This window comes from Mauremys mutica, chromosome 3, assembly GCF_020497125.1.
Source record: "Mauremys mutica isolate MM-2020 ecotype Southern chromosome 3, ASM2049712v1, whole genome shotgun sequence".
Lineage (NCBI taxonomy): Eukaryota > Metazoa > Chordata > Testudines > Geoemydidae > Mauremys > Mauremys mutica.
The window spans coordinates 95,731,743-95,754,688 of record NC_059074.1 but is presented as its reverse complement, the minus strand read 5'-3'; the positions used below and the strand labels follow the sequence as shown (position 1 = coordinate 95,754,688).

Here is a 22,946-nt window from a genome sequence, read left to right as displayed (position 1 = left end):
TGTTCCTGCCTCCGCCTCCTGGGCCACATAGCTTCGTGCACGTTCGTCACTCCGTACGCGAGGTTGCACCTTCGCCCGTTTCAAACTTGGCTTGCGTCAGTGTACCGGCCCCACCGCGACTCCATGGATATGGTAGTCATGCCCACGAAGCCGATCCTCACTTCGCTCACCTGGTGGCTGGACCCAGAAGTGGTGTGTGCCGGAGTCTCTTTCCGCCCTCCTCAACCATCCGTCACTCTGACCACGGATGCTTCAGAGCTAGGGTGTGGGGCAAACCTAGCCGACCTGCACACCCAAGGTCTCTGGTCGCCCCGAGAGCTCTCCTTACATATCAATGTCAGGGAGCTGCGGGCGATTCGCCTCGCGTGTCAAGCCTTCCGCTCCCATCTCCAAGGGCGTTGTGTCGCAGTGTTGATGGACAACACAACGGCGATGTTTTATGTCAACAAGCAGGGTGGGGCCCGATCCTCCCTACTTTGCACGGAAGCGATGCTCCTGTGGGACTTCTGCATAACCCACTTGATTCACCTGGTAGCGTCCTATCTTCCAGGAGTGCAGAACACGCTGGCCGACCGTCTCAGCAGGTCGTTCCTTTCACATGAGTGGTCGCTGCGTCCAGATGTGGTGTACACAATTTTCCACAGGTGGGGGTTTCCCCAAATAGACCTGTTTGCCTCCAGAGAGAACAGGAAGTGCCACCAGTTCTGTTCTTACCAGGGTCGCGCCCCGGGCTCCCTGTCGGATGCATTCCTCTTCTCCTGGACGGGTCACCTCCTATATGCCTTCCCTCCGTTCCCGCTCGTACATCGGGTGCTTCTCAAGCTTCGGAGGGACAGGGCCCACCTCATACTCGTCACTCCGGCCTGGCCGAGGCAGCACTGGTACACTCTGCTGCTCGAGCTCTCCGTTCGGGATCCCATTCCTCTCCCGTTGTGGCCAGATCTGATAACGCAGGACTTCGGCAGGCTCCGCCACCCGGACCTGCAGTCCCTCCATCTTACAGCCTGGTGCCTGAGTGGTTGACCCACGCGGAGCATGCCTGTTCGGTGGCGGTCCAGCGAGTCCTGCTAGAGAGCAGGAAGCCCTCCACTCACTCGACTTACCTCGCGAAATGGAAGCGATTCGCAATCTGGTGCGATCAGAGACCTGAATCCGTTCGTTGTCCCTATACCAACGATCCTGGACTACCTCTGGTCACACTTAAGGAGCAAGGTCTCGTGGTCTCATCATTGAAAGTGCACCTAGCGGCCATATCCGCCTTTCAGCTGCCTGTCGGTCACCGGTCCATCTTCTCCGATCCGACGGTTTCCCGCTTCCTCAAAGGCCTAGATCGCTTGTTCCCGCCAGTGTGGCGTCCTACTCCGTCCTGGGATCTGAATCTGGTTTTGACCAGGCTCATGAGAGCCCCCTTTGAGCCCTTGGCCACGTGTTCCCTGCTCCATCTGTCGTGGAAAACAGCTTTCCTCGTCGCCATAACCTCAGCGAGGCGAGTTTCCGAGCTTCATGCCCTGACGGCTGGTCCACCGTACACCATCTTTCATGCAGACAAGGTTCAGCTTCGGCCACACCCGGCCTTCCTCCCTAAGGTGGTGTCGGCCTTCCATTTAAACCAGGACATTTTTCTTCCTGTTTTTTTCCCGAAGCCTCACGCCTCGAGTCGGGAACAACAGCTTCACACCCTGGACGTCCGCAGGGCCCTTGCTTTCTACATAGAGCGAACAAAACCCTTCCGGCATTCGCCCCAACTGTTCGTAGCAGTTGCGGAGCGTATGAAAGGCACGCCGGTCTCCTCTCAGAGGATTTCCTCCTGGGTCACTGCATGTATCCGAACATGCTACGAGCTTGCTTGTGTACCAGCTAACCGTCTCACCGCTCACTCTACGAGAGCTCAATCCTCGTCTGCCGCCTTCCTGGCCCATGTCCCCATCCAGGATATCTGTAGAGCGGCCACCTGGTCTTCTGTCCACACCTTCGCTTCCCACTACGCGTTGGTGCAGCAATCCAGAGACGATGCAGCCTTCGGCTCAGCAGTCTTACACTCTGCCACGTCTCACTCCGACCCCACCGCCTAGGTAAGGCTTGGGAATCACCTAACTGGAATGCATAGGAGCAATCACTCGAAGAAGAAAAGACGGTTACTCACCGTTGTAACTGTTGTTCTTCGAGATGTGTTGCTCCTATCCATTCCAGACCCGCCCTCCTTCCCCACTGTCGGAGTAGCCGGCAAGAAGGAACTGAGGAGCGGACGGGCCGGCTGGGGTATATATCTAGCGCTATAGCGGCGCCACTCCAGGGGGCGCCCAGCCGGCCCACCGGTGTTGCTAGGGTAAAAGTCTTCCGAAGAGCCGTGCACGACGGCGCGCACACCTAACTGGAATGGATAGGAGCAACACATCTCGAAGAACAACAGTTACAATGGTGAGTAACCGTCTTTTCCCAGAATCCCAATGGGTCAAACCATACTTGCTTCTCGCTCTGGAAAGGCCCACGATATCAGATACATTTGGGATTCCTTCATTTTAATTCAGGCTAAAGTCTTGGCCTTGCAAAGAGATCCATGTGCATGTGCGTGCCCTGCAAAGAGTCCCATTGAAGTCAACAGGACTCATGTAGAAGTAAGGGTTTGTACCTCCACTTCTCTGCAGGCTGCATTCTTTTTATTTTTATTTTTATTTTATTTTTTAATTACACCAGTGTATTTCTGGAGTGAGCTGATGAAAGTGCCCAAAACGCTTTTCAATTTATCTTTCCCCAAGAACAGTGCAGAGGCAGGCCTGTGTTCTTCGAAAGAGGTCTGTCTCTAAAAATCCATTTATGAATAAAATTAGCTGATTTCCCCCCCCCCCCCCGTTTTATCATCTCCCTAGGTTTGCAAAGTTATTTAGAAGGGATTCCAAGTTGCAATACCTTCTCTTTCTACCAGGACTCATAACAATTTTTTCCTTTAGGCTAAAAAACGTATAAAATCACCACAACGAGTAGTATCAGCAGTAATACTTTAAACCCTAATTTAGAAAGAAAGATAAAAGAACACTTGGCAGGTTCTCTCTCTTCCTCCGAAATAAAATCAGAAGAGAATTTCTGTACCTCATATCTCCAAATTTCTTGCTGATGGCTGTTCCTACATTGCTGATAGCTGCTGTTGCCTTCTGTCCTGCATGGCTCAGAGTTTCGTGTGTTTTCTTGTAACTAGAAATAAAAGCAAAATAGTGGTAAGTCATTCATATAAAAAGAGATAACAGATGCTCATCTGTGCTGCAATTCATTTTTATTCTCCATATTTCTAAATTTGAAAAAAACATTCCTACTAAGGGTTAAGAATTGAGATGGTTTGTCAGGTTAGGATATACAATGCATGCTTCTTATGTAGCTTTCCAAATGCAGGCTGACCCTAATAGGACCACATTACCTTCCAGTGGAGTGAATCCCTCCCTGTGTCCCCTCAGAGAGCATATCGTTTGAGTGGGTTGGTGCAATCCATTTAAAGGTGAAATGCAGTCATTATACACCTTACATTCTGGAATATATTTTAATATAATGAAAATCAAAGGTTTATAGAAATATCAGACACTATTTCACTAAATCCATCATTGTAAAGTGAGGGGGAAATTGTCCCTCAGCCGCAGCCGCTGATATTGTACTGATATACATCTCAGCAAAAAGTCTGAAGATACAATGTAGGACTCAGAAAACAAGTCTTCTGTTTGAGGGCATGGGAAAGCAAGCAATCTCAAAAGCTGTTGTAAATTTTACTACAACTTGACTTATAACCTATATTCTTGGACACATCAGAGCTGATCAAGTAACAAAAACAACTGAGTTGAAATTTTAGCAATTTTTCTTGCATTTTTGGTCTAAATACAAAGTTCCTATGAAAAAATCAATTTTTGAAAAATGTCAACCAATATTATTAATACAATAGAAACCTAGCCACAAAGAGCTTGCAATTTATAAAGACAAAGTGTGTCATAGCCAGTGAAAATCAGGGTGATGACCAGCACATATTTTCTTTTTATATTATACACACACACACACATACACACACACATACACGTTCATTAGCCTGTTCGTTCATAAACCGATCCCCCAAGATGGTTAGGTAAAAATAGCAAAAACTGTATGACCCGTTCATAAGCCGACCCTGTATTTCAGGGGTTGGCAAACTTTGGCTCCTGGCCATCAGAGTAAGCCGCTGGCGGGTTGAGACGTTTTGTTTACTTGGTGCGTCTTCAGGCACGGAGCCCCTCAGCTCCCAGAGTCTGCGCCACTATCCACAGCTCCCATTGGCTGGCAACGGCGAACCGCAGCCACAGGGAGCTGAGGGGCTGCATGCCTGCAGACATTCCAGGTAAAGAAAGTGACAATTTATTAGATATTCAATTCAATGCTTCCATAGAGTTTAAAATCATCAAATTTTGGTGTAGACCCGTTTATAAGCCGATCCCCACTCTTTGATGTGTCACTTTTTTTTTTTAAACCAAAAATACATAGATATACACACTTGTTCATAAGTCAAATATTTTTGGCTTTTTTATATATAAAAACTATATTTAAATAGTAACTATATTTAAAAACTACCCTCAGTTGCTCCTATACATAATCATTGTCTGCAATTTTTTTTTAATCATCTGCCGCTATTAATATTGTAACCTGGTATTTAATCCTTGCATCTTACTTTTTTAATTTTAAGTGTTGCTTACTTAGGGCTTGATTCTGCTCCACTGAAGTAAATGGCGGTACATCATTGACTTCAATGGGAATAGGCACAAACACTTATTGCAAAGGAAAACTAGCTTAATTCTTTCAGTACTACTTTACCTCATTGGACTACCAAAGTAACAGCTTCACATTTGACTGTTTTAAATATATTTATGTATATATTTAAAACATGCCCTAAAATTCTTTACTTATCTGTTCAATTAGGTAAAGTAATGCCAATCTTTTGTGTTAACGAATAACAGAAAGTGTAACTACTGAAGGAAATAAAAATGCCCATAAGATGAAAAAAGGCTCCTGATGAAATCTGGACAGCAAGTGCATATTCAAAGTAGTTCTGAAATCTTTCTTAAATCACTCATGTAATGTATGGCATGTGTGTTCAGACACACAATCTCCTTAATTCACACACTGCTGATTTATAGGACATGCTTTGACTTGTCATGCTTTCATTTCCCCTCAATACTGTTTAACCTATGAATTGTGAAACAGTTTCTCATTCCAGTTTTCTGCACTGGCAGTTCTTTTGTTGAGCAGACAAGTTCTGATCACATTAAAGCTGCCTTCTCTAGGGTATAACATGACATTTTCAGTGAAGCAAAATGAACCCTGAATTAGGAATACTGACCTAACAAAATGAAAGCACTTACAATAAATTACCTTATATTCTGTCTATATTGCTGAAAGAACGGTAGAAATGAACATGAAAGCATTATAAATATTATTTTGTTGGTCTTATTTATCCTTTCAGCTCATACAATAGAAAAACACCCACCAGAGACCAGTTGGGAAACCTCATTGCCTAGTTCCTTCAGCAGAAAATTGTTTTCTTATTTCCCATATGTAGGAAAATAATATAGCTTCGGCGGGTGGGGGAAATGGGGACAAAAAATGGGAAAATAAAATAAAAAATGGCATTCACATTTACCATATAGTATGTCATATATGTTACCCATATTGCCTCCATGCTATGTCTTTTATAGCATACAATGATAAATGCAGCAGAATTAAGGCTGCCAGGCAAACCTTGCTCCTTACTCTGGTAAAATCTCAAACTTGATTACCGCATGGTTTCTGAATGAACACACTTTGGTTATATATACTCCGTACCCCCTAAAGGCAAATGTTTGCCAGATGATTCAGCAGATGACAGTTCTAGAAGTCCAGTGCTCTGCTCCTGCTCTCAGTAAGTGACATTGCTATAATGACTGCAAGTGCTGGAGAAAAGCAACTTGCAAAGGCAGGAACAGGGATTATGCCTGGTGGTGGTTTTCTTTTTTTAAAATGGTATGTATAGACCACCCAAATGTTAGTTTGTTTTTAAAAGGGTCTCGTCTCATCTCCCCTCCCGACTCCTGCTTGTTTTTCACCTTAAAAATATCAAGAACGTCACATTTTTTGGTTTGGGTCTTACATGTGTATTGTGAGCTCTCTCAGCACTGTATTGAAAGGAGCTGGGTGGGAATGCTGAATCTTTAACAAAGCAATCTTTTCTCCCAGCTGCATAGTTGGATATCTGAGTTAAGTAGGTGTTACCAAAAAACATACAAAAGCCAGAGAGCTTTAAACATTTTTAACAAGAACTACTTCCCCTCACATATTATCACATTTAACTGCGTGGCATCTCCAATACCATAATCTTCCCAGCACTTCTCCACAGACCTGCTCCAAAGTCCATGGAAGTCAAAGGAAGGTCTTTCCAGTAACTTGAACGGGCTTTGGATAGAGCCCCAGCTGTTTAGAAAGCCTTTCAGGAAAAAAAGATAGAGAAAAGTTTACTTTTCAACATGATAAACAACTTGGGGGTGAAGGTGGACCATGAAGAAACCTTTTAGGCTTCTTTATACATCAAATAAGCTAAAAAGGGTACAAATCCATTTGCTTTTCCTCATTTTCAGGTCACCTTTCAAAGGCACTTTCAGGAACCAGATTTGCTAAGAGGACCTGGATATCTGGCCTTTCAACCTCCAGGTCATCAATTTAAATCCACCACAAGTTGGTGACAGAAGGTTTTATTTGACAGTTGATTGATAACATCTGCCAAATAAGTTGGATGTCTCATTCAAATTCACAGCAGACAGAGGCTCACCTCACAGAATGCTATCAAAACTGGCTCCACAAGGGGGTGCCCCAGCAATGAGAGCAGGACTGAATAACCATGGCCACTGAACCCTCATCTTAACAGGGTTGCCAACTTTCTGATTGCAGAAAACTGAACACCCTTGCCCTGCCCCCTGCCCCGGGGCCCTGCCTCTTCCCACAGGCCCTGACAGCAGGCACTGCCCTCATGGTTCCCGGCCAATCGGAGCTGCAGAGCCGGCACTCGGGCAGTGTGCAGAGCCTCCCTGGCCACCCCTGCACCTAGGGGCCGCAGGGACACATCGCCACTTCCAGGAGCCATGCAAAGCCAGGGCAGGGAGGGAGCCTTCCTTAGTCCCGCTACACTGCCGACCGAACTTTTCATGGCCTGGTCAGTGGTGCTGATAGGAGCTGCCAGGATCCCTTTTTGACCAGGCATTCTGATTGAAAAACGGATGTCTGGCAACCCTACGATGGTACCTAAGCCAGAGGTTCTAGCACACTGCTGGAGCAAGGTAAGGAAGCTGTACTTAGCTTGTGAGCTCTTTGGGAGCAGGCACTGTCTTTGTTCTGATTTATATAGCACTTAGCACAATGGAGTCCTGGTCCATGACTATGGCTTCTAAGCACGACTAAAATAAATAAATAAATAAAATAAAATAAAGAATTGCTGCTTCCTGTGACAAGATTTTCCCCTTTAGATAACTGGAAGGTCTGATTCTTTAGTGCTGACAATCTGGCACCTTTTACAAAAACACCCAGGTCTCATTAAATGATGGTATGTGTTTAAAGTGGAGAGATGCTATTTTATTAAAGTATTCTTTCTAATTTGCCTTATTTCTTTAAAAAGTGATTCTCCTGTTACTAATGCCTGCTTTATACCTGTGTAATTCAAATGACATCAATGAATGTTCCCTCGTGCAAGAGAGCAGGATTGGGCCTTAAAATAACTTTTTACAGTTCTAAGTGTACAGCCATGTGGTTCCGTTGATTGTCTTTAAAAAAAAAATCAAATATACACATTCTAGCATCATGGGAAGATTCATTCTTTCACAATGGAAGCAAAATATACCCCAAAATAATGCATTTTTTACACATTGTGGTTGAAATCTGGGCTCTGTTCAAGTCAACAGAAATTTAAGTTCCCTCTCCAAGGTACTGCTATTGCTTGCTAGGTTGATGCTGAGAGTGACCAGTATTTTTTCCCCTGCTATATAAATACCAAATGCAATGGATCACAGGTATCTAATGCTCCCACCCCCTTTCTTCCAAAAGGATCAAAAGCCTGCCTGCTACATGGAATTCACTCTAAACTCTACTTCTGATCTATCACATACACCTCAGAAAAGCCCCCGGAAAGTTGATAACATTTTATAAATACGCTGCTGATTATAGACAAATTCAGAGGCTACAATCCAAATTTGTCAAATTCTCTCACAACAATTGATTTGCATTTGGAGGGATTAGAGGTTATCCCAAACTGACCAGCCAAAAGCAACATGTGATTTAATGGCTCTTTTCAGTAGAGGTAAAATAAATACCATTCTCTCTGCCATCAACTTACCTTGGTCTTAAATGATTACATTTTCCAACACGAAGCTCCATTCATCATGCCTGCATTTTTTATTTGCTCCAGTTCAGGAAAGCCATTAAGCACATGCTCAACTTTAAGCACGTCCACAGTGCTGTCCTAAATAGGGATGCTTTAACAAATCAGGGCCATAATACAGACTAGTATCATTACAAGGTCCGCACTCCCTGATAGCCAATAAGGAGCATGTTACACGGGAATTCATTTATGGGTTTAATGTAGCTGGAAGCCAAGGCAGCAAACCTCTAGGAAATAGCGTGTGTGTTATTTAACAGTGACTGTACTCAAAACACCACACTCACAGTTATAATTTAGAGATGAATATTTGAATAAAACAACGGGTAAGCACCTTTTCTTTTTCACGCCAGTATAAGCAGTTCTATGTCACAAACCACCCAGAGGTTTTATCTATGTATGTATTGTAAGTTCTACACATGGCACTGAAACTTTAAAAGGATAATCCCCGAATGCCTGTGTCCAGCAGACAAGCACTTCTTTAGTTAATAAACAAATACACAGATGAAGATAAACTCTCATTTGTGTCTATAAAAATACTACTTTGCTTATAGCACACATTCATTCTAGGGATCAGATAAAATAAGGCAGATTGTCAGTCTAATACTAATTTTTTGTAGCTCCCATAAATACTCTGTCCTTCCTAATGTTTCTATTAGGAAGAGGGGAGCATTTGTGTTCTTAATACTATAGAGGTTACATAACACTGTAAGTCCATCTAAGACTGTTATGCAAATAGTCTTTTTTGAGCTAATGACACCACCAACTCTCTGGAAAGCTGAGCTCGGATGTGGAAAAAAATGGCAGTGCTGGAGTGGGAAAGCTTTGTGAAACTCTCAAACACAGATGGGAACAATAATGAAACAATAAATCAACAAAACAACAACAGGCAACACTGGCCATTATGGGGATAGGAACTTAAACTTGGACTCCGCTAAAATTAGCTCAGGGTCAATCTAACACAGGGATGAAATCAAAGCTCTTTCTCCCACGAGATTTTTATCCTCCTTTCAGATCAGATGTAATCTTTTTCACAAATGACAAGTCCACAGAGGTTAGTGGCTTTGCCTCATCATATATGGTTACTGAATTATATGCTAACTGTGCATTTGTTAAACACTGTAGTTGTTTGGATGCTTTTGGCTCCTCATATTTATATGCATAAGTCTTTCTATTTTAGACCATGTCAATAATACTGGTAAGTGGTGACCTCTTTAGCAGTTTCTGACTTCTGGGGACATTATGTTTCATCAGCATTAATAGCATGAGCCAACTCATTCCAAATTCTCATGTAACATACACTCACTTGCTGTTGGTTTTTTTAATACGCTTCACAATTTAAATGTTTTTTAGAAGCCTCTAAGGGTAGCAACGAAATTCAGTATTCAGGTTAAGAACTATAAAGGCTAATTCAAATTTGCTTTGAGGGGAAAAACAAGTGTAGAATAGACAGTGTTTATTAATTACCTCCCTAGACTGCCGAATGCTCATAGCTGCTGAGTCATGTGATCTATAACAACTTTTCACTTTGGCCTTCAAGCAATCATTATTTATAATGACTTGGTAAGCACTGACCGTGTGGGATCTGTGGACATAAATGACAATGACAACGTCTTAAGATGGTCAATAGCTGGTCAAAAGCTGGCTGAAACCAGGCCAGATGACCCTGAGTCTTCAGATTGAGAAGCCTCAGATGCAGTACATTTAGAGCAAAGATATTCAAGAAACACCGGATCACCGACGCACTTGTGTTAGTTTCACATGGTAAATTAATTAGGCCTCTCTTCATGCTCACACCGATGTAAACCCACTGAGTTTACTAGAGTTACTCCAGATTTACAGTACCGATGTAAGAGCAGAATCAGACACTGATTTCAATAGAATTACTCCTGAATTACATTGAATTATAAAAATCAGGCCTCCTGTATTTAAGGTAGCAACATTTATTTCATGGTATCAGAGGAGAGGGAATACACGTCGGGGAGGGGGAGGTTTAAAAAAAAGTTTTGTCCATGTTTTACCCTGCTTGCTTTATCCAAAAAGGGGTTAAATAATAGAATGACACCTAAGCAAATATGGTACATGAATCATTACCAGGATTAATCTAAATCAAACTGACCTGCCTCAATCTGAGTATTTCTAGTATTTACCTTTTGTTACTTTGTTACCTTCAGCTGTAGCAATTTAGTTTAAAGCTTTTTTTTTTTAAATGAAATTCTCAGTTCATTTTTCTCTGCAGGATATAGTACCTAGTGATTCCAATTGCCTCCAATAATATCATAGATTCAAAGACTCTAGGACTGGAAGGGACCTCGAGAGGTCATCGAGTCCAGTCCCCTGCCCTCATGGCAGGACCAAATACTGTCTAGACCATCCCTGATAGACATTTATCTAACCTACTCTTAAATATCTCCAGAGATGGAGATTCCACAACCTCCCTAGGCAATTTATTCCAGTGTTTAACCACCCTGACAGTTAGGAACCTTTTCCTAATGTCCAAACTAAACCTCCCTTGCTGCAGTTTAAGCCCATTGCTTCTTGTTCTATCATTAGAGGCTAAGGTGAATAAGTTTTCTCCCTCCTCCTGACAACACCCTTTTAGATACCTGAAAACTGCTATCATGTCCCCTCTCAGTCTTCTCTTTTCCAAACAAACCAACCCAATTCTTTCAGCCTTCCTTTGTAGGTCATGTTCTCTAGACCTTTAATCATTCTTGTTGCTCTTCTCTGGACTCTCTCCAATTTCTCCACATCTTTCTTGAAATGCGGTGCCCAGAACTGGACACAATACTCCTGTTGAGGCCTAACCAGCGCCGAGTAGAGCGGAAGAATGACTTCTCGTGTCTTGCTCACAAACACACAATGCAACCCAGAATCACGTTTGCTTTTTTTGCAACAGCATCACACTGTTGACTCATATTTAGCTTGTGGTCCACTATAACCCCTAGATCCCTTTCTGCCGTACTCCTTCCTAGACAGTCTCTTCCCATTCTGTACGTGTGAAACTGATTGTTCCTTCCTAAGTGGAGCACTTTGCATTTGTCTTTATTAAACTTCATCCGGTTTACCTCAGACCATTTCTCCAATTTGTCCAGATCATTTTGAATTATGACCCTGTCCTCCAAAGTAGTTGCAATCCCTCCCAGTTTGGTATCATCTGCAAACTTAATAAGCGTACTTTCTATGCAAACATCTAAGTCGTTGATGAAGATATTGAACAGAGCCGGTCCCAAAACAGACCCCTGCGGAACCCTACTTGTTATACCTTTCCAGCAGGATTGGGAACCATTAATAACTACTCTCTGAGTACGGTTATCCAGCCAGTTATGCACCCGCCTTATAGTAGCCCCATCTAAATTGTATTTGCCTAGTTTATCGATAAGAATATCATGCGAGACCATATCAAATGCCTTACTAAAGTCTAGGTATACCACATCCACGCTTCTCTTTTATCCACAAGACTCGTTATCCTATCAAAGAAAGCTATCAGATTGGTTTGACACAATTTGTTCTTTACAAATCCATGCTGGCTATTCCCTATCACCTTACCACCTTCCAAGTGTTTGCAGATGATTTCCTTAATTACTTGCTCCATTATCTTCCCTGGCACAGAAGTTAAACTAACTGGTCTGTAGTTTCCTAAATTGTCTTTATTTCCCTTTTTATAGATGGGCACTATATTTGCTCTTTTTCAGTCTTCTGGAATCTCTCCCGCCTCCCATGATTTTCCAAAGATAATAGCTAGAGGCTCAGATACCTCCTCTATTAGCTCCTTGAGTATTCTAGGATGTATTTCATCAGGACCTGGTGACTTGCAGGCATCTAACTTTTCTAAGTGATTTTTAGCTTGTTCTTTTTTTATTTTATCTTCTAAACCAACCCCCTTCCCATAAGCATTCACTATGTTAGGCATTCCTTCAGACTTCTCAGTGAAGACCGAAACAAAAGTCATTAAGCATCTCTGCCATTTCCAAGTTTCTCCCTCCTCACTGAGCAGTGGGCCTACCCTGTCCTTGGTCTTCCTCTTGCTTCTAATGTATTGATAAAAAGTCGTCTTGTTTCCCTTTATTCCCATAGCTAGTTTGAGCTCATTTTGTGCCTTTGCCTTTCTAATCTTGCCCCTGCATTCCTGTGTTGTTTGCCTATATTCATCCTTTGTAATCTGACCTAGTTTCCATTTTTTATATGACTCCTTTTTATTTTTTAGATCATGCAAGATCTCGTGGTTAAGCCCAGGTGGTCTTTTGCCACATTTTCTATCTTTCCTACCCAGCGGAATAGCTTGCTTTTGGGCCCTTAATAGTGTCCCTTTGAAAAACTCTCAATTCTCCTCAGTTGTTTTTCCCCCTCAGTCTTGATTCCCATGGCACCTTACCTATCAGCTCTCTGAGCTTACCAAAATCTGCCTTCCTGAAATCCATTGTCTCTATTTTGCTGTACTCCCGTCTACCCTTCCTTAGAATTGCAAACTCTATGATTTCATGATCACTTTCACCCAAGCTGCCTTCCACTTTCAAATTCTCAACAAGTTCCTCCCTATTTGTTAAAATCAAGTCTAGAACAGCTTCCCCCCAGTAGCTTTTTCAACCTTCTGAAATAAAAAGTTGTCTGCAATGCAGACCAAGAACTTATTGGATAGTCTGTGCCCCGTGGTGTTATTTTCCCAACATATATCTGGATAGTTGAAGTCCCCCATCACCACCAAATCTTGGGCTTTGGATGATTTTGTTAGTTGTTTAAAAAAAGCCTCATCCACCTCTTCCACCTAGTTAGGTAGCCTGTAGTAGACTCCTAGCACAACCACCTTTGTTTTTTACCCCTTTTAGCCTAACCCAGAGACTCTCAACACTTCCGTCTCCTATGTCCATCTCCACCTCAGTCCAAGTGTGTACATTTTTAATATATATAAGGCAACACCTCCTCCCTTTTTCCCGTCTATTCTTCCTGAGCAAGCTGTACCCATCCACACCAACATTCCAATCATGTGTATTATCCCACCAAGTTTCAGTGATGCCAACAATGTCATCATCATGAAGGTTATCTTACAGCAGACATGCACCCTATAGTTAGATATTATTTTTCACTATTTACAGTAAAATAAACTTCTTCGCTAAGTTATCCTCCATATGTAAAGTAGACTTACAGGATATTTTGATCATATCGCCACCTAACAAGCTTGAATGTTATGTAATCCTTCTCTCCTATTTGCATTGTCTTGAAATATGAGAACAAGGTATTACTGCATATTTTATGGCAGACTTAATTCAAACAAATAAAGGGAAATATTGCTTCACACAATATGTAATCAGCAGAAAATACTGGTTCACACAATGTGTAGTCAGGCTGCACATATTTATCATGTCAGAGTTAGATACTGTAAGTGGATACTTAAATGACCAACATCTGCAATTACACAGAATAAAACAGGATAATCAAAGCTCATGCTTCAAGGTACCAGCTGATCTCATCAGGTTAGGAAGGAATTGCTCCTCAACTGGTCAGATGAAGTTTGACCTTCCTTTGAAGACTCAAACATAAGCCAGTAGAACGAGGATATCAATATATTATTTCTATCTCATATGGCAAGTCATGTATTTGACATGATATTTGGATTTAAAAACTTGCAGTCTATGGAATTAGAGAAAACATTAGTTAGATTAAGAATTGGCTCATTGACACATCTCAAATATAGTTGCATCAGTGAGTGTGGCTATTTCTAATGTGTCACCCAGGATTGGTTCTTCATCCAATGCCATTCAATATTTTTTTTTTAAATCAATGCTCTAGATGAAATCTTTGTTGATAAAGTTGACAGGTAACACAAAGATTGGTGGGACCATAAATAATGAAAACAGCTTACTGTTACAGAATGATCTGAATTTGCATGGTTCAATGGTCACAATCCAACAATATGTACATCTCACCATATCAAGTCCCTGCCATTGCAGGTGCCTCAAGCATTGGTGACGCCTTGATCTCTCCTGTTCTCTTCCTGTGACACACAACAGTTTGGTCTCTTGAGGACTGAAATGCTTAGTCTAACCCAATTTACTGTTTGGGGTAACTGAGTGAAATTAATGGCCTGGGATATAAAGGCTTAATGAGCTAATGGTCCCTTCTGACATTAAATTCTATGAAACTATGATTAATAGTGTATAATATTTTAAAAATCAGCTTCAGTAAAGTATATGACAACATATACTGTTAATTAATGTACCTTCATTTTGCTAATGACATTCAATGTTGTTCTGTTTCAGTCTTTTCTGGCAAAGAATAATCCATTATGAGCTCTCCTCCATGATAAAGCTTTCATGAGATGCAAGACGACTCAAACAACAACAAAACCATACAAGAACAGAGCCTGGTGGCACAAGCCATGTCTTACAGAGCTTGCTACTTTTTCTGTTTAAAGCATTAGTCAGTTTAAGAATGAAATGCTCTAGAATGAATGTAAAGCAGCTGTGTTTCTGGGAAACACTTGATTTGATAGATATTTTGCTAGGATTTCATGTAAAAGCGGAGGGCTGACTAAAGCATTAACTAACACATTTCATTTGAGCTTTAACATGCATGTAAATGATGTGTTGCAAGTATAGTCTATTCTAATAATCCACAGTTAAGAACATGTTCTTAAGAATGTCAGAGTGACTGAGCTTGTATCTTGCCATCTCATCCATGCAGATAAGCACAAAGGTTTATCAGTGACCTAAACTTAATTCCTACTCTGCTACTGAGTGACAGCAGCTCTCTCCCCTCTTCCTACCTGGAACCTATTATAGCATTTACAGGAACAGTGAAACCAAAATGTAATTATTTTGCCTAACATAGCATTGTAATTGTCTCCAGTGATGGCCATCTCACTAAAATGACACCTGGAAAAGTCTCATCAGGGATTGATTAAAAAATAATAATCTGTATTTAAAGATAAAGGGAAACCCTTTTATCGGCATTCACTAGCACTGCTCTAGTTAAAGCTGTATCAGCACTTTCAGGATAAATCATTATTTTCAGGGATTTATAATTTGGATCAAACACTTTCAAGGGTCAAATTCATAGCATCAATTGAATTAATCCATTTGTACCAGGTCAGAATATAGTCCTTAGCAGGACCGGCTCTAGGCACCAGCAAAGCAAGCACATATACTCTACAGAAGGTGAAGAGACACCTGTCACGTGTTTTGATGTGGTCCAACTACTTCTGAGTGATGCTATCATGAGAGACCCATGACATCTGGCATATGCAGTGCCACTTGAACCATGACTCAAGAATAGAAAAATCTTGCTGCTTGCTCACATTCTGCGCCTCCCAGAATCTATCATTGGGTATACCTGAGCCATGACGACCAATGATATGTTCAAAGCCATTTCGCAGACAGCCTAAGTGTGTTTAGGTCACCCAGGATCACGAGGGACTGTGTACACTAGACATTCCAACTGATCGTAAAAATGATCTTCAACTGAATCAACAGATTCCTCTATTGGTGCATAGACTACTATGACAGTGCGGTAACCATGCCAATGTTTAAGACGTGCAATAAACAGCCGAGACAACACTGGCATCCAGATTATTAAGGAGGACTTGGCCTCGTGCCGCAGTAGTGCTACCTCACGTAAGTGGTTGGAGCTGCCAGAATACAGAAGTAAGGAATCTTCCACCTCGTGACAGCCGTGATCTATCAGCCTTGCTTCTGTTAGGCCTGTGATTGATATGCCAAGACGGTCCATTTCACACGAGACAGTGACCTGATGACCATGCCTGGGAAGAATTGCAACATTCCAGATTGCAATTTTGATGGACTGGCAGAGATCCCAGGTACGACTCGATAAATTGTCACAATATATTGCAAACATGCCTGCTGACAGAGGATGCGCATCCCCAGGAGTGCTTTGGCACAAGTCATATGTGCTGAGGGAAGACAGCACTGGCAAGGCATCTACAGCTGAGAGTAAAGCAGGGGCTTTAACCCTGGTGCTGAGTGCTAAGTTATTCATGGTCAAAAGCAAGAGCAAAAGATTATGCCCCACAAAAAAACCCCCAAAAATACCACCTCAACCCACTGGGATGAGACGGAGGCATAGTAACATGACCCCTTTCCTGGTCTACCAATACTGGCTTCACGCTGTGCGATCCAAACCGTTGAGTCTCTCTCAGTGACTTCCTTCACTTGGGTAGCTAAGTGCAGCTGCTGCTCTGCATCTTCGCTGCCTGTGCTAGCCATCATTTTCGGGGTTCTCGTTGGACCTGTCCACCTCACATAATACCCAAGGTGATATTTCAGACAAGCCTTCATCGCTGAGGGCATAGCTCCAATGAGCGATCCCCTGCTTCAGATGTTACACCCACTCCACCACGATGAGGTACAGGTCGGCCTGTTTCATTGCATGACTTATGTTACAACATGGAAATGATCAATGTGTGTTTCTTATTGCTTAGTATTGTGTACTGGGAACTGCAAAATTTATTTCAAAAATGAAAGTAAGTGAAGTGCACCCACTCAAATGCAAAGCAAATACCTATAACCAAGCAAGAATTCAGGTTACATAAGCCCCTTCCCTGGGTAGCAAAATGCTAATTAGGAAAATAATTTAAAAAAAAATCAGTGCAACATTGTAAATAAAATTATACCTTATTCCACAATTGTTAGCTTTGCCTTTAAAACCCACCAACATTGTCCTGCTTCATTAAAAAGTGCAATTATTTATACTTAAAAAAATAATAAATGCACACACTGCTCTAAGCGAACCAAATTCCTGGCAATTTCTATTCACTGCAAACCTGAGCTCAGAAAAATTATTTTACCTGAATGCCTCGTCACCACCACAAATGTGAAATGAATGAAGTTGATTAACTATTCTTTAGGAAGTTATTGGTATGTTTTATATAGGCAAAAGGGCCTGTGAAAATAAAGCCCCCCTACCCAGACGTGTAGTTTATGCTAAAAATCAACCCATTGTAGAATAACAGAGGAAAAGACTGGACAAGAACATTGATTATGAACAGATGTGAATAATAGAAATCTTAGAAACTGGAAGGGACCTTCATGGTCCATCTGGTCAAGTCCCCTGCACTGAGGCAGGACTAAGTATTATCTAGAGCTTCTCACAACAAAATTTTTGGAGGCCTCAGAGTGCAGCCACCAACTCTTGCAGACAATTTTTCCAAAATACTTAATTAACTTTATGTGCACAATTATTTTTCTCCTAAACACATCCAAATCTTTGGGTTTTTTTGAAGACTCAATAATACAAAATAATGTATAGTCATCTCTATTCTTTACTGAACCTCAACATCATAGAAACACCAACAAGGTGCTTTGCACATTCTTGTCTTTTTTGTTGTTGTTTCTTTTGCTTTTTTGGTAAAACGTGGACGTCTGTACAACAATTCTACCCAGAGTTTGCTCCTATTTTTGTGCTTGGCGCATGTCAGGGAGCAGGAGCCCCTCACTCTGCCTGGGAGCTGTCAAACCCTGCAGCATGTGGGGGCCACTGAAGTACTTGCAGCAGCTATAGCAACTGTAAAGAGCAAGTGCGGCCCCAGGAGGGGGAAAAGGCTGACCTGTCTCCCTATCCCTGCCTTCTGTGGCCCTTCAGCGAGAGCCCACCCCAGGGAAGATGGGTTGGGAACTCACTGGCTGCCTGCAGAATCCCAGGTTAACCACGCTCTGGCTGGTTGGGAGTGGAGAAACTGCCCAGGGGAATGCCCAAGTGGCCAAACGCTGCAGCTGCCTCCACTGACAAGACCTGCCTCTGGCACCACCCACACCAGCCCCACGTCTACAGAGGCACTACACCCAGAGCCCCCTGAGGGGGCTGCGCAGCGCAGGGTGCTAATCTCTGCTGGTAGCACCAGTGCAAACACCAATGTGGCGCAGCTCACTGTCCTTAGAAACAGCTATTCAGGAGCAACAGTTGGGTGCCGCAGGGAGGGGTGCTGCTTTGCCCCTTCCCCTCAATATCCACCCATGTTTTGAAGGTTGTCATGGCCATACAAAAAACAAACAAAAAACAAAAAAAACCCCACACAGTGGCTGCATTTGAGAAACACTGATCTAGGCCAGCCCTGACAGACGACCCCAGTCTAACTGGTTCTTTTAAAAACTTCCAATGACGGAGATTTCACAACCTCCCTAGGTAATTTGCTCCTGTGTTTAACCAGTATTTACAGTTAAGAAGTTTTTCCTAATGTCTAACCTAAATCTTGCTGAAATTGAAGCCCATTACTTCTTGTCTTGTCCTCAGTGGATAAGGAGAACAAATCATCACTAAGGCTGCGAGTAGACAGTCACGGAGGTCACGGATTCCGTGACTTTCTGTGACCTCTGCAGCAGCTGGTGCTGGCTGGGGCAGCCCCTGGGCCAGCAGTTTGGGTGTGTAGGAGGGGGCTCAGGGCTAGGGGTTGGGAAGTGCAGGGGACTCTTACCTCACGGTGGGGGGCTCCCCAGCTCCCACTGGCATGGCCCCCCTGCAAATCCTAGGCGGAGGGGTGTCCCCATCAGATGCTGCCTGCGCCCACAGGTCCTGCCCCCACAGCTCCCATTGGCTGTGGTTTCCAGCCAATGGGAGCTGCGGGAACCAGCACTTGTGGCAGGAGCAGTGGAGCCCCTACCCTGGCCCCTGCTGCCTAGGAGCTGCAGGGATGTGGAGCCAGGTAGGAAGCCCCACCACCCCACCCTTCCTCCCACGGTAGCAGTGGCATGGCTCAGCCCCTCCCCCCCCAGTACCAGCGGGGTTCCCAGATCACCTCCCCAAGCACCCACAGCGCCATACCCAAGTTTTAGTCAGGGAGGGTATTTCTAGTAAAAGTCATGGACAGGTCACGAGCCCATACATTTTTGTTTACGGCCCATGACCTCTTCATGACTTTTACTAAAAATACCCGTGACTAAAACATAGCCTTAATTATCACTTTCCTCTTTATAACAACCTTATACATACTTGAAGACTTCTCATATTCCCCCCTCAGTCTTTCCTTCCCCAGCCTAAATAATCAGAAGTTTTTCAATCTTTCCTCATAGGTCTAGACCTTTAATTCATTTTTTGTTGCTCTCTTCTGGGCCTTCTCCAGTTTGTGCACCTTTCCTGAAGTGTGGTGGTCAGAAAGGGACAAAGTAGATGAGTTAGCTCAAACAGAAGGCATTTTGCATTCAGGGCTGAAAGATGTGAACAGCCTTCCAGAGTTTCCTTTTGAAAGCTACTTTGCTGCAAAATGCCAGAGCTATTGTTGCAAATATAGCATCCAACTGGAATTAATGGGAGTTGCCTGTGTGCACGGAGGGCAGAGAGGGCAGAATTTAGCTCTGTGTGCGCTATTGTCCCAGAACTGTGTGGCAACCTTGCAGGTGGCTTGAATCTATAGGAAACATTGGTCCATGGAGCCCATATTTATGGTCTTCTACAGGAGAAAAGCCATGGACATTTTCTGCTGGACAGAATCCTTTGAAGGTGACATTTCTGGCACTAACACTTCAAAGTTGGTGAACATCTAAAATGTTTTCAAATCTAGATGCCTAAAGTTAACGCCTATATCTACAGTTAGGCATCGGGCAGATTTTCAAAGGCACAAATAGCAGTTAGGTGCTCAAGTTACGACTAATTTTTGGGTACCCCCCATTTCTGGGAGCCCATTTAGGCTCTTTCCAAAAATCAATGATGGTTTGGGTGCATACTTCTTCGTGCTTTTGAAAATCTCCCAAGTTAAAAAAGGAGCCTTATTTTTGGAAATGTTGAGTGTCTACAAATCCCATTAACATTGGCTTGAAAGTCAGGCCATTTTAATTAAGATATCTAAATATGGATTTAGGAGTTTAAATTTGGGCACCCAAATATTTTGGACTTTGTACTTTAATTGGCTCCTGATTTAATAAGGATGAAGGCAAATATTAACAAGGAACCTTTGTGGGTAAGGCACTGACTCCATGCTACCACTGTGAATTAATGTTATTAGAATGGTTTATTCAACCTACAGTCATCATCTACTACCAGATTTCTGCCGGGACAGATCCTTCAGTGTGAATTCCCACTGAAGTCAACAGAAGCCCAGGTTGTGCGGCACTTTGAAGATTTGGATGCTTTAGAGGGAGGCACAAAGGGCAGTTTAGATACCTATCTCCAGTTAATTTTCAGTGGGAGATGGATGACTAAACTGTCCTTTGTACTTTTGAAACTTTTCCTTACCGCTCTTCATTTTTAATTAGAGGGACTGTCCTAATGATCAGGTCTCATGCAAATTATCCTGCTTATGTGCCCCTTCTATACAAGCTTAAAACAGAAAAGTTTGATTTAAGAATTCTGCTGGGCTGCCTCACTGAAGTTTTAGTTCTGATGCCTCATGACCCTATTCTTTCATTAATCCTGGCTGAAATACATCTTCCATGTTTTGTATGTTTGTGTTTATTAAAAATACCCACAAAGCCAAACCTTTACATGGAAAACACAATTTTTGTTTAAAAAAAATCATTTTGCCAAAACCCCAATTTTCTATCACAAAACAGCTTTGACAGAAAACTTTTGCCCTACACTACAATTACATTAGATCAGTGGTCCCCAAACTTTTTACCTTCTACTCCCTCCCTTACCCCGTCTCTGTCCATCCCCCACTCCCGCAGCTAGGTCCGGGATTGGGGCTGCGGCTCTGGGGGTGTGCACGCAGAAGGGGTAAGGGGCTGCAAAGGCTGGGACCCCAGCTGGAGCCAGGGGCAGGGCTGAGAGCAGAGCCTTGGCCAGGGACCCTGGGAGCAGGGGCCGGAGCCAGGAACGGAGGTGGGTGGCACTCGCCCCCACCCCCGAGGGCTGGTCCAGGTCCTGGCCACACACCCCAAACATTCCTCTGTGCCCCCGTGGTGGTGGTGGGGAACAACGCTCCCTACAGTTTGGAGACATCTACACTAGATTTTCCTTTTTATTATTCATTCAATACTCAGGTACTGTCATTTTAGGGAAGATACAGTGTGTTCATAAATATCAATGTTGAATCCCCGCTTTAAGTGCAAAACTCAACCTTAACTATGGAGCTGAGACCTGCACCTCAATAAGGACTTGGTTTTAGAGCTTCTTGTTTTGTCTGTCTCCTGTCTTGTTCAAACTCCATTTCTCCCAGTCAGCTTTTACCTCAGATACATACAAAGTTATTCAGTCAGAAGCTCAAAGTGCTGTACCTGCTCTAGGTCTCCACATTTTGTGGCAGACTCAGGGTAGGTCTTATCACTGTTTCTTTACATGCATCAGTAACTCCTTTCCCCATGGGAGACCTATGCTAGTTTTAATTGGCAGCACAAACAAAAAACCAACTCCTCACCCTACAAACAAGCAACCCTTTTTTTCCAAAAACACCCTTTTGGCAGATAACAATGCCCATTAGGGTTCTACAGTATCATTGGTTTGTTTTTTAAAAGATTTCCAGATAGAGATTTTTACTGAGCTGGTTTGCTAACACTTGAATTTCAATTATCATCATTTATACGTTGCAAGTAGCATACCAATACCCTGCATTTCTACAGTACTTTTAATTCACGGATCTCACTTAAACTGAGCTTCTCCACATTCTTGGAAACTAGGTAAGCATTCTTGATATCCATATTACACACAGGTAAACAAAAGCTGAGACACATTAAGCCATTTAACTAAGCTCAAACTGCAAGCCAATGGCAATGCTCTGAATAAACTCAGGAATCATGAAGTTAAGTCTCCCTGTTCTAACCATTAGACACAGCACTGTTTCTCCGGTGACTATTGCCTGCTTTCAGTTATTGAAGTCAACTATGAAAAACTGTAGAAAATTCCCATTTGGAGTCATAAATAGCAGTTCTGTGAGCACTGGAAGTGTTTCTTGTTGCTGCTGATGTTTTGGTACAAAGAAAAAAGCTAAGTAGGAAAACAAATATAATGCCATCAGATAAAAAAATATTCTCCCACCAATCTGGGGATTGTGTGATATGGGCAACATTTGGTGGGGTACAGGTTTTTGTTGTTGTTACAGGATTGTTGGGGTTTTTTTTTGAACCACTTAAGTACTTTGAAGAACCTGCCATGTCAGTTCCTGCAGCTTGCTCAAGTTTGGCCACATTTTTCAGCAGATAGCACTGTATGAGGGCCCAAAATATGAAGTACACAATATGCTACTCAGTGAAGAATGAACTTGTACAGGTTTTGTACTCACGCAGAAGTCGTCTGCATGTCGTGCCAGCTTTTGCTAAAGTTCTGTTTCAGCTCATTCATCAGGTTGATACCAAGCTTTTGTTTGATTTCTGCCAGGTGCTTTTCTTTGGCTGCTAACACTTGCCGTAAAGTTGAAACTTCATCCTCTAGCTGAATAGAATAAAATAGAAATGTTAGCTAGTCGTGGAAAGATAAATAAGTATCACATGGTCAGAGTTAAAAATCTCTACTGATGTTCACGTGAATCTGTATTTGACAGAGAGGCATATGTGGGGGAAAAGGGGTTAAAGCAATTTTACTGGTCCCTGGGAAGCTGCCCAGACTACCACATCCATTATTAAAATTCTGTTCAAAATGCACATTTCCTTAAATGTATGATCCCACACTC

At 42.8% G+C, this 22,946-nt stretch overlaps 2 protein-coding genes across 4 annotated transcripts in view; one reads left to right on the top strand and one right to left on the bottom strand.

Moving 5' to 3' along the window:
* Positions 1-6,632, top strand: part of HDDC2 (HD domain containing 2) — a 43,717-nt gene extending 37,085 nt beyond the window's left edge. The window contains exon 6 of the mRNA XM_045009856.1: positions 6,615-6,632. The gene's annotated coding sequence lies outside the window, so the exon portion shown is untranslated. The remainder of the gene's footprint in view (positions 1-6,614) is intronic.
* The window catches only part of TPD52L1 (TPD52 like 1), a 76,858-nt gene that overhangs the window by 20,079 nt on the left and 33,833 nt on the right, over positions 1-22,946 (bottom strand). For all 3 annotated transcript variants that reach the window (XM_045009857.1, XM_045009859.1, XM_045009858.1), the window contains exons 3-4: positions 22,560-22,708; positions 3,088-3,189 (exon numbers count right to left, since the gene is read on the bottom strand). In XM_045009857.1, the coding sequence (XP_044865792.1) occupies positions 3,088-3,189; positions 22,560-22,708 (251 nt within the window). The remainder of the gene's footprint in view (positions 1-3,087; positions 3,190-22,559; positions 22,709-22,946) is intronic.